The sequence below is a fragment of the Polistes fuscatus genome, unplaced genomic scaffold (genome assembly GCF_010416935.1).
Source record: "Polistes fuscatus isolate 324 unplaced genomic scaffold, CU_Pfus_HIC Scaffold134, whole genome shotgun sequence".
NCBI lineage: Eukaryota > Metazoa > Arthropoda > Insecta > Hymenoptera > Vespidae > Polistes > Polistes fuscatus.
In genome coordinates, this window is record NW_025113036.1 from 16,024 (window position 1) to 28,587 (window position 12,564).

Sequence of the window (12,564 nt, forward strand, 5' to 3'; positions counted from 1 at the left end):
AAAAGTATCTCTTAACAAGCTCTGAATCGGACCTGAAAACTCTAGCGTATTTACATAAACAAACGATACTATATAGCCAGGAATTGATATCGGAAAGAATAAGGCAATCTCAAAAATCTACTTCCGGGAACGAAAAAATGTAGTAAGCCCAAGCTGGAATTACTCCAAATATAAAGGATATTAACCCTACTCCTACCATCAAATCAACGTATTGAGTATAGATTCAGGAAAAAGTCTACTAATTACCCATCCAGAGTTTGCTGATTCTGTAAATAGAATCGATATAACGATAGTATAGGCAGACAAATAATACACTTACTAAAAACAAGAATATAGTTTAAATACTCTCAGAAACATTAACTTGAATCTATATTTGATATTAAAATGTTATATGCAAAAACTAAAGATATCCAGTAATTAAACAGCCGTCCTATTGAATATCTTCATACTTTTAATATATTATGTTTTAAATCGATAAACTAATTAATTATGAGTTTTGTCATTGCAACTTTCTATCATTTTGTAAACTCTCTAATATTATGACATGAAAGATGAAATAAAGTTGCATGCGACAATGTCGAATGAAGGGTACTATACTCCTTGAGAGAGGGGTATTAATGCAACCGTTATCTGGTGAAAGAAACGCGATTGATAAAATATTCGATTTTCTACGTTCTGATTATAGACTAAGGGACCTTACATGGAAAGAGAGTGCAGCAGAATATCAACCGTTTAGTAAGATGAAAGTGAGATTAAAAAGAGAAATTGTGAAGCTTGGTGTAAGTAATCTCGATACTTCCGTTAGAGGCCAGTACGTTGATCCAGAACATTGGGATGATTTTATCTCTCAACCTGATGTTTTAGTGATAGACACACGAAATGAATACGAAGTAAAACTAGGCAAGTTTAAAAATGCAATCAATCCACACACTCAGCGTTTCGCGATTTTCCTCAGTGGGCAGAGTTTTTTCTGGAAGTAAAGATCTGAAAGTGGCTATGTACTGCACTGGTGGAATCAGATGCGAGAAATCTACAGCATATATGAAAAGCCTTGGATTTAACGATGTTTATCACCTTAAAGGCGGTATGCTTTCCTACCTTGAAAAAACTCACAACAAAAGTGGTAATTGGGAAGGCGAGTGTTTTGTTTTTGATGATAGAATGCTGTTGATCACTCACTCGCGCCCAAGTGATAAATAAAATGCATATTCTGCTCAAGTAAAGTTTCAACTGAGAGCTGAAATCAGTTCCACGTGGCCAGGTAGTTTGCTCTGATTGTAAATCTTTAAGTATTGAAAGAAAGCTAGAATTCAATACGAACCTCTAAGAAAATCTGCTTATTGCACACTTCTAACCTCAATTTATCAAGACATTTACCTACGACATAGCCCGCTCCAGCTCCAAGTAACGCACCAACTATAGCAAAAGCAATCAACACTACACCAGAACCGCCAATAGAGCCTAAAGTGTCTTGCCATAAACAACATGCTGCAACTAGACCAGCAGCTAAACCAATTCCTGCACCTCTGCACCGAAGTTTCATGTTATTAACACTAGTATAATGACTTCTCCAAACCAAATTCTTTGATATCTTTTCTTTTTTCTATAAAATTGATAAGCTCTGTATTTCTTTGTTATTTGTGTTGCTACGCAAAATCATATAAATTTATAATAACGCCATCCTTTACATATTTTTCAAAATTCATTTTATTTTGCCATACTATTAGAATGATATTTTTATTACACTAATGTCTTAGAGTTGGTAAATTCCCATATAAGAAAAGTAGATAATTACCACTATAGGTGGGACTAAAGCGCGATAAGATTAAATTCCTGAAAAATGTTGGTAAGAGAGCTTTGTCCAAAACAATAAAGTTAAGAGTTGAAGAGAGAGTAAAAGAGCGACTTACAGTTAATCCAATTGATTTTGGTGAATCGTTTTGTTACAAACTCAAAGGATACAGAAGACTGAGAACTGGCGATTATCGTATCATGTAAATGCTGCAAAGTATGAAGTGTTTCAATAAAACGCAGAAAAGACATTTACGAGTCTGAGGCTCCATACTAATATCCTTCCATATTAACTTACTGTAACCTTTCCGGTTGAGCCACTGCGATTCTTTGCAACGTTTTATGCTCTAATTCGTTATTAGCATCGATTTTATAGTCTGTAGAGTAGTAAATTATAGGGGTATAGTCAAAAAATGAGTTATTTTTGAGCTGAGCAAAGCCACCTAAGGTGAGAGGAAGGAGGGCTATAATGAAATATACAATGCTTATAGGAAGGTTCTAACTTTATAGATGTATCTCTATGCTCTATTGCAGTAATAATTACGTACGTTCTAATTTACTTATCCTATAACCAAACGATAATCACCAGATCTTATTCTACGATGTCCTTTGAAACTCACCGAGCAAGGGATCCTGCCTTCTCAGGAGAAAGTGTAAGACGCTCTTTTACGATTTCTTTTACCCTTGACCATATTGTCTTTGGAAGATTGTGGAATGTCTGTGTGAACTACATTTTCCTCATAGCAGATTAAATACTTATCACCAGTTGAGTCTTCATGCCTGATGAATTTTGCATTTCGAGTGTCACGTTGATAGCAAGTTTGGCTATTGCCATATTTCTTCATTTTCAATTGCTTCTTGTATAAACTGCTCTGCTAGCTCTTGAGCTGATTGATTCTTTACTTTAGCTAAACGAGTAAGGTTTTTTAAAACTTTTTCACTAATGTTAATACTTGAATCAGCCATAGAGTTTTACCGAAATCTACTGCATAATAACAACATTTTCCTAAATTTTCAAATAAAGAATTGTATTGACGGATTATGGTAGATTGAGTATATACTAGTATTAGATTTTAGGGAGAAATGACACAGACGTAGTGCAAGACATCATTAGGAATAGGAAGGTATGCGGATGTATTTCTATGATAACAACTACTCTTCATCATCAAAATCAAGAAGGCTCTGCAACTTGATAACTCCTATTCTTTTATTGACGTAGATGACTCTGAAAAATTGCGGAGCTGAAGTGCTATGGTTATTACGGTTTAAGAACAAAACGGAAAATCCTATGTTACACGAGAAATAATGTGCGGAAAAGGGGGGATTGAACCCCCGACATATTTTCATATGTGCACGCTTTCCAAGCGTGTGCTTTAGACCGCTCAGCCACCGTTCCATACTTATTCATAATATTAAAATTATGCTGCTAAACAACTGGTATATATGGTTCGCCACGGAAATTCACAGTATTGTTAAACTGTTTTTGCACGTTAAAAACGCTTTATCACAACCTGCAAGTATCGAATATTAGCTCCGGTAGAAATTGATATGGAGGAGAAGCAAATAATGTAACTACTTTATTTTTGTATTCTTAACTACAACTTCAAATGTTGCTGAACTAAACACTCCGTGCTTATAATAATCCATCACTGTCGATTAAATTAGTGTCTTCAAATCTTGTCATCTATCACTTTAAATTGTGCTCATTCTACTAAACTTTTTAGCATCAGCTTTACATCTATCGCAAATTGTGCCCTGCATACAGGAGAATATAGCTCTGTTATGCTTCTCTCAAGCTTTGTCGCAAGACCTCTAATTTCAGCGATAAACCTCCCACTATTTAATGTTACTTTACCAAAAGTTCCTGCATGCAAATTCATAATTCCCTGACTCAAATCTTTATAATTCACAAGAAATATTTCAATATTTGCAAAGTCATACCTTCCTGATAAAACATCTTTTTCTTTAATATCAGCACTATTTAATACTCCTTCAATTTCTAAATTATCAGTTCTCAAATCGCTATTTAATATTATACTGCTGGCTATAAAACCGCTTGAAGATTTATAGAATACATTATGGAGATTTAAATCTTCATCATAGTCAGTAAATCCCATTACTTCTCCACTTACAAGTGTTATTTCCAGCAAGTAGCGATGGTAAGTAATTCTCCAGTTAAATGGTTTTTTTAGTTTGGTTTGCATACTGCTTAATTGATTGAATTTGAAAACGTTCGAGGTAAGGGATTATATCCATTATCTGAGTAGCCAGGGGTGTCATGCCAGCGCCCAGACTATTGGCATCCAGTTAAATTTACGAGTATAAAAGTAATGTTAAAATACAACGTTTCTGATGATGATGGAAAAATGGATCCCAGTGTCAAGCACTGGGATGACACCATTTACTATGCAAATTGCCACAATTTTCGTACAGCTGTGACTGGGATGACATTACTTATTGTGTGAATGAAAATAAATACTCGTAGAGTTTATTACGCACTGGCTTATGTTTATTTGATCGATGAGTAAATGCTAACAGATAAGATACACACCACATTCAAGTTGTGGTGTGTATTACTAGAACAAATAGAAAGAAAACTTCACACCAGTGAGGAGAAGAATTCCTTTGTTGGAAGGTACATCAGCATTATTTTTATCTTTCAGCGCACCTTTTCCATCAGTCATAAAATAATGTAAGGCTGCATAAGGAACAAATTTGCTCTTATGCAAGAAGATAGATCATACTGAACACCAAGTGCAACATCATGAAGCATATCTTTATCACTCATTCTGCTACCAAAGTATGTCACGCTTGTGTAGATGGTTATCATATTGATAACCAGCACCTGCAGTCCAATACATGGTAGTGTTATCATTAAAGTTGCTTTAAGGCCATTTTTTCTAGCAATAATCAGTAGTCTCTTTATATTCTTTTGAAGCAAGGGTCGAGTTCCTTGATACTCTTAGGTGACCAGATTTGCCTAAATATGCAAAAGAAGCAGCGAATTTTACACTTTGATCTTCATCAATCTTATAATCAGCGCTTGCACCCAAATTAATGCCTGCCAAGATTATGTATTCTATGGAACTCATTAAAGGTGCTTATTTACTCGGTGGCTTTGAAACCCATATTCACCAACCTTTAACTTTACATTATGTTTACTAAGTCATATTCATATGATGCACCAGCGCTACTATATGCTCGTAATCTGGTCCAACATGTCTTACGGTCCTTATGCTTTACCTCATCTTGCTTTTGAGCATTTTTAGAAAGAACTGAATCTATTTCTTTTACAACGGATAAACCACTATCATAGAGCGAGGTGAGTAGCTAAGAAATCTTGCACCCAGATAATTTGGTGAGTAGTAAGCAGCTCTAAACGGCAATGTGGTCATAACGTCTTTGTTGTATTTTCCTGCCATACGGAAGGAGAGTTTTTCGCTCTCGCTCGAGAAGCTTTCAGTGTAAAGACGTGGTGTTACGTAAAATGGGAAGTTTGCAGCACTTCCTTCTAAGTTTACTTTTCTGAACCAGTCACTATCTGCAGCTCCATCAACAGTTGCAATTCTTGTTGCATCAAGTCTCATCAGAGACTCAGGACCAAACTGATAACCAAGTTTCAGATCACCATATTTGAATTCAAAAACAATGTGCACTCCTACCTCTTGCAGCATTCACGCCTTGTGAAGCTCCTTTACCTTCAGTAACTGGAACATGGAATTGGTACATCGGCACCATAACGAAGACCAATATCCTCATTTTTATTTTCAGCTCTTAAGTGCAATATTGCATCTGAAATCATGCCCATGTTTTCACTGTAATCACCAATATTCCCTATCCCTTAGGAAATATTGGATTTGCTCCTTTTATACTAATCTGGAGTATTGTTAAAATAATCTGTAGATTTACCTGGCATAACAGTAAATGGTTTATAGCCACTTAGCCCATGGTTACCATAACCTTGAGAATCAACAAACGCCACCGAAAGTTTTCTTAAACCATCCCCTTGATTGGTATTGATAATATCACCCCACCAACTGAAACAACAGGACTTGCCTTACCTTTTTGCCTCTGTATGCTGTTAACAACTTTACATCCGTTTTTATATCTTTAGCTTCAATTTTAGCATTCTAGTTTTAGAACCCGTAATTTGACTTTCTACATTAGAATTTTTAGTGCTTAGAGCTTGTCGCCTTTGAATCCTCTATAAGCTTTGCTTGTTTCTCTTTTGCTAGCCTAATTTCATCTTTTTGCTTTTGTTTGCTACTAATTTAACTCTTCTTTTTTCTTCTTTTGTTCAGCTGCTAATTTTAACTCCCTCTTTTTTCTGCTCGAGGCTGCTAATCTTAGTTCTTCTTTTTCTTAAGCTCCTCGGCTTTTTTTTTCTTGGATCAGCATTACATATCCTGTCCATTTTTTTCTTTAGTTTTCTTAGTTGACGTCTTCATCATCCATCTTTCCAGAAGTTTTGATTGACTCGTTACGCTCTTGCTTTTTTACTTCCTTCATACTCTCGTCAGAAAAGTCAGCAGCAAAGCCACTGAAAGAAAGAAAGTCAATAGAGAAGCTAGAGCAGTTCTAGTATAAATAGATTTTTTCATGAAGTGCCCCCAAAAAATTTTAAAATCATAACATAAATAGTATAAGGTGGTGGAAAATCCAAGCTTAAAGCAACCTTATAGCGAAAATAAAGGTAAAATGCAATACTTTAAAAGCAACTTTCTTAATACGCGCAACGTGTATATGAACCAAAAGTTTAGTACAGAGTTTGCTTGTTAGTGTTTATAACTCTATACGTATTCTATGGAAGTAAAATTTACTCAAAGTAAAAATAAAAGGAGATTAAATTATTAAGATAATTGTTGACCAATAATATTAATTTGTATTATAGTTGGTAGAATTATTGTTTTATTTTGTGATAGATTGGGGTACTTATGGATTTAGTTTTTTACGGCGCAATTGGTTTAGCACTACAGGTGCTGCTACAGGCTCAGAGCAGGATAAGACTGAACAGCCAACTCGATTCAGTAGATGATGGCAATACGAGATGAAGAGAATATGACGATGAATTTGAGATCATTGAAGATTATGAATTTATAAATCGTGCTGATCGCAAATGAGCCATGTTCTTTACCTTCGGACTATAAAATAGATGAAAGTATTGTAAAAAGTCAGGATTTGAATGAGAGAAATTATTAGAAATGGGTATTTGCAAGATAAGCTATGGCGAGGAAATGATGGTAAATTAAGTAAAAAAAGATGTAACAACCTAGCTCAAAGAGTATACAAAACTGAATTTGAAATTGAGAAGATTTTGAATTGTTTCGTGTGTCCAGAGAAGGCAAGTATGTTCAGTGGGAGGTAGACCCACCAGGATAAAAGTCGAAGTCCTGTAGCTAGGGTAGCAATGTGGAGGGAAAGCAAAATGTTGAAGCCTACCGACAACGTTATCATAGGATAATGGCGAATTACTAGGCCGTAGCGAAAGCAAACACATAGGTGGCCTCGAAAACGATAAGAACTGAAGGCTGAGCCAGCGGTCAATGGGCGAAAGCAGAATAGGCAGTTGAAAAACGACTGATACAATTGTTCTACTTCAGCGGGGTGGTAGTGATAGCATGGTAATGAGGACATACAAAGCAACTGGAGAAGCCCTCCTCATCCCAAGGAGAAATACCTTGGAGTGGTAGGTTCTATAACTGGAAAACAGGAAAAGAACAGAAGATGAGAGGGTGGCGGATGGGTGCGTAGTAGTAAAGAAGTGAGGTAACTCTCATGGAGCAAAGGCACCCTACTAGTAGAAATCTTTTAACAAAAAGGAAGGTAAAGGTAAAAATGATAAAAATGCCAATAAAATTACAAGACCTGAGAAGAAAGATATATACCAAAGCGAAAACAGAACCGGAATGGCGATTCTGGGGAATCTATGTTCACGTCTGCAAGATGGAGACACTAGAAGAAGCATATAAGCTGACAAAGAAGAGCAAAGGGGCACCAGGAATGGATGGGGTGACATTTGAATCGATAGAGGCAGAAGGCTTAGAAAAGTATCTTCAACAAATAAGACACGAACTAATAACCAAAACCTATAGCCCAAATAGGAACCGGAGGAAGGAAATACCAAAAGTTGGGGGAAAACTCAGAACGTTGAACATACCCTGCATCCGGGACAGAATAGTGCAAACAGCACTGAAGCTAATACTTGAACCAATATTTGAATCTGACTTTCAGGACGGATCATATGGATATAGACCTAGGAGAAAAGCGCATGAAGCAATTGATAAAGTATCGAAAGCAGCAATCAAAGGCAATACAAAAGTTATTGACATAGATCTGAAATCCTACTTCGACAATGTGCGACACCATATTCTTATGGAAAAGATTTCCAAAAGAGTAAATGATAAAGAAATCATGCACTTGATCAAGCTAATCCTCAAAGTAGGAGGGAAACGAGGAATAGCGCAAGGATCACCACTTTCACCACTAATAAGCAATATATACCTAAATGAGGTAGATAAAATGCTAGAAAAGGCAAAAGAGGTGACTAAAGAAGGAAAATATCAACATATAGAATATGCCAGATGGGCGGACGATTTGGTGATACTGATAGATGGCCACCAGAAATGGGAATGGCTAGAAAAATTAGTGTATAGAAGGGTACAAGAAGAATTAGCAAAACTAAAGGTAGAAGTAAATAAAGAAAAGACAAAAGTAACTAACCTAAAGGAAAGAGAGACATTCAGCTTTCTAGGATTTGATTTTCGAGAGAAGATCACAAAACAAGGAAAGTGGAGGGTACAAACAACACCACAGATGAAAGCGCGGACAAACTTACTTCAAAAATTGAAGGAGGTATTTCGCGACCACAAATCGCAACCAATATGGAAAGTGATAAATATCATTAATCCAATACTGAGAGGGTGGACAAACTACTTTAGGATAGGAAACTCAGGTCGAAACTTTAACTACGTGAAACTATGGGTAGAGAAGAAAGTAAGACGTAAATTAATGAAAGCTAGAAAAGCAAAAGGATTTGGCTGGGAGAGGTGGAGTAGCGAATGGATATACGAAACACTAGGTCTATATAAAGACTATAGATTAAGATATTACGTTCCGAAAGCAGCCCCAGTACAAGATGTTATAAACTTTGGTAAGAATCTGCTAGGAAAGCGTAGTGTGGGAAAACTGCATGCTGCGTTTGACGAGGCGGGAGCTGGAAACGTAAACATGGGAATTTTGGATTGAGGCCCAACATGAAAATAATGGATCAGCCACCAAGCCCTAAAGAGGCGCGCCAGTTCTCGACCCTACAATCACTAAGTATAAAATTCCAGGCATTGAAGTTGTATACTTTGAAGAAGTGAGAAGACACTTGGGAACTGATGCTGCACATATCTATGGAGGGTTTTTTAGCACCACCTTTCTGCTTGGTGTGAAGAAAGTAATATTCCCTATCAAGGTGTTTCGGTTAAGACTATTACGTTTATAACTGGCAAGGGCAATGCAGGAAAGCTGATGTAATTGAAGCAGTGCAGGAAAAGGGTTGTTGTTCCACAGAGAAATGAAGCAGATTCTTTAGCATTAATGTTCTATGTTATGAATATTTAGTAAAGATTTCAATACGTTGAAAATATCATAAAAAAGTGGGGTCTTTTGGCCAGGCTGGAGGGGTTTGGTGGGCCCGACCTCAGGCCTTCTTTAGCGTTAGACATATTTGCAAATGTTAACTACTACGAAATTATAGGCTGAGCAGTGCTAAAAAAGGAGAAAAAAAGGTTGAGAATTACGCAAGCAGAATGGGCAAGGAGAAAAAGGTTGTTTTTGAGCGTATGTCTGTTGGCAAAGAAGGAATAGTTGAGCTGGAAGACGGACTTATGACCGAGAACAGCAAATGAAGCGGTGGGCAGCAATAAGAGATCCAAGTCAACCACTTAGGAGAAAAGGCGAGGGGAAAAAACTTTCAACGATATTGCTAAAACGAGAATAAAAAATGAAACGGAGCGTGGTAAACTTTGAAGCTAAAGTGAAAGCTGAAGGAGGCAAATTTGTGTCAATTGAAGAGGTAAAAACTGAAGCATTTAATGTAGCAAGAGTTGTCCGTAATAATCTGCTTAATATTCCAATAGAGTTTCAGCACTACTTGCATCACTGAGTGACACTGAAAAGATTCATATGGGCTAACTGAAGAGATTACAAACTCGCTTGAAGAATTCTAACACTAAATTTCAATATAAAAGATTTTAAATATAAAATGGCTGATAACTTAAGTTTGGAGTGTAATAAATGTCTCATTAATCAACCTGGATTAGATGTTAATGTTAGAGGGTTAAACGGAAAAAACACCACTACATTGCGCTAGAGAATTTGACGAATAAGCATGGTGGACTTGTTACTCACGAAGAAGAACATTAATCCTTTTGTAGAAGATAATGATGGTAAAACATCTCTTGATTACGCCAAAGAGGGAAAAAAAGCAGAAATATTACAAGCGCTAATTAATACAAGTACGGGTCAGAACAAGATAGCTTACTTCATTTGGCTGCAATGATAGGTGAAGTTAATGCAGTTAGATATTTGATAGGAAAAGGTGTTGACGTTAACGTACGAAATGCTCTGCATCATACGCCATTACATCTAGCAGCAGGCAGAGGACATGCAGAAGTTGTAAAGATTTTGATAAGAGAAGGAAACGCTGAAATAGATGTCTTTGATGCGCGAAATCAGACACCAATGCACTATGCAGTTAATAATAAAAAGTTGGAGATAGTAAAGTTACTGCTGAAGCTTGGAGCAGATGTGAATAGTGCACGCATGGGACAAAAACTCAATGAAATTGTCACCTGTTCATATAGCTGTAAGTAATACTAATTACGATGAAAGAGACTTATGTCTTGATATCCTCAAATGCTTAATAAAGGAGCCTAATGCAAAGTCAATTTGCAAGACTATGAAAATAAAACACCACTACATTACGCTGAAAGACTTAAAACAATAGAAGTTTACTAACGCGAGAAGATATAGACCCTCTGGTAAAAGACGATGCGGCAAGACACCATTTGATTACGCTAAACCTGAGATAAAGAAGACTTTGAGGAGCAATAAGTATGGTTCTGAGAAGAATAGTCTACTCCATTTAGCTGCACAAAGAGGAGAAATTGAGATTGTTAGATGCAATTTTAAAAGAAGAAATCAATATTGATATTGTAAATAATAAAGGTCTATCACCGATTTATCTTGCTGCAGAAAAAGGCATTTACATGTAGTAAAGTTATTGCTGAAAAAAAGGAGCAAACTATACACCTGTTCTGCACTTAGCAATCAAGTCAAATAATTAGAATTGCTAAAAACTTTATTTAAAGAAAGAGTATCAAATACCAGATGAGATAGGCAGATCTGTACCAATTTATTATAGGTGTATGGAGCATAGAGATGCAAAGTAAGAAAATACAATAATGTAATCTGTGTTTCTACCTCAGTAAGTGCAGTAGCAATAGCGGTATATATAGGGTTAACAGCAAATAACAATAAGCAATGCAATCATTTTTGCAACAATAACAGGGAATTTGCGCTTGTTATAGCAATAATGATAAGTGAGGTGAGCAAAAGATATATAGAAAAAGGAATTTCAGAAAAGATGCTTATGGAGATGGAGGAGTGTAGTTCTATTGTTAATGATGTCGAGATAGAACCAGTTATGAGTAGAGCAGACATGATATACGCTACATCTTTTTCTGAAGGTTTAAAACCGGATCCGCAGCTTAAAGTGTCAGAGTGGGCAAATGAGTATCGAGTTTTAGCGCCAACTGCAGCATCAGAACCAGGTAAAGGAGAACGGAAAGAACTCCTTAAAAAAGAAATCATGGATTCACTTTCTCCGTCCTCACCAGCAGAAAAAGTAGTATTCATGAAAGGAGCGCAGATGGGAGGAACAGAAGCTGGTAACAATTGGATAGGCTACATCATTGATCAGACACCAGGTCCAATGTAGTTTGTGCAGCCAACAGTTGAAATGGGAAAAACGTTGGTCAAAAGGAAGATTTGCGCCACTGATGAAGTACACATGTTTAAAAAGTAAGTAAAAGACCCAAGGTCAGAGACCAGGGCAATACTGTACAAAGTAAGGAATTTCCAGGTGGAATAGTAGTAATAACTGGAGCAAATAGCAGGTAGGCCTCCGATCTATGCCAGTAAAGTATCTCTTTCTTGATGAGATAGATGCCTACCCAGGAGATTCAGGAGGAGAAGGAGATCCAGTACTGCTCAGTATTGCTCGAACTAACACTTTTGCACGTAGAAAGATTTTTTTAGTATCAACACAACGATTCATGGAATAAGCAGAATTGAGAAGGAATTTGAAGCAACAGAAAGAGATACTTTTTGTACATGCCCGCATTGTAATTACTATCAGTTCTAAAGTGGTCACAAATAAATGGGAAGATAAAATCCAAATACAGCACACTATATATGTGTAGAATGTGGTGAGAAAGATAGAAAATCATCAAAAGACAGAGATGCTTGAGCGTGGAGAATGGAGGCCTACTAGTAGAGTAAAGGTGAGAAAAAAGGATTTCATCTTTCAAGTCTTTATAGTCCAGTTGGCTGGTATAGTTGGACTCAAGCAGTAGAGGATTTTCTCCATGCGAAAGAAAGTGAACAATTACTGAGGTTTGGATAAATACTACGCTTGGAGAAACCTGGGTAGACAAAGGAGAAGTACCAGACTGGAAGCAACGATTTAACAGAAGAGAATTTTTCCCCATAGGCACAGTACCA

General features: G+C 36.6%; 3 protein-coding genes across 3 annotated transcripts; all 3 read left to right on the plus strand.

Annotated features, from left to right (window-relative positions):
- Positions 1–574: 574 nt before the first annotated feature.
- Positions 575–1,275, plus strand: LOC122514078 (tRNA uridine(34) hydroxylase-like). Its single transcript, XM_043630716.1, has 4 exons — positions 575–588; positions 686–900; positions 956–1,135; positions 1,220–1,275. Exons 1-4 carry the CDS (start codon positions 575–577, stop codon positions 1,273–1,275), a joined length of 465 nt encoding a protein of 154 aa, XP_043486651.1.
- A 6,459-nt stretch (positions 1,276–7,734) lies between these two features.
- LOC122514079 (protein YkfC-like) lies at positions 7,735–9,036 on the plus strand. Its single transcript, XM_043630717.1, has one exon. It carries the CDS (start codon positions 7,735–7,737, stop codon positions 9,034–9,036), a length of 1,302 nt encoding a protein of 433 aa, XP_043486652.1.
- A 1,132-nt stretch (positions 9,037–10,168) lies between these two features.
- Positions 10,169–11,054, plus strand: LOC122514080 (E3 ubiquitin-protein ligase MIB1-like). The gene is made up of 3 exons (XM_043630718.1): positions 10,169–10,301; positions 10,343–10,587; positions 10,929–11,054. Exons 1-3 carry the CDS (start codon positions 10,169–10,171, stop codon positions 11,052–11,054), a joined length of 504 nt encoding a protein of 167 aa, XP_043486653.1.
- Positions 11,055–12,564: the final 1,510 nt, after the last annotated feature.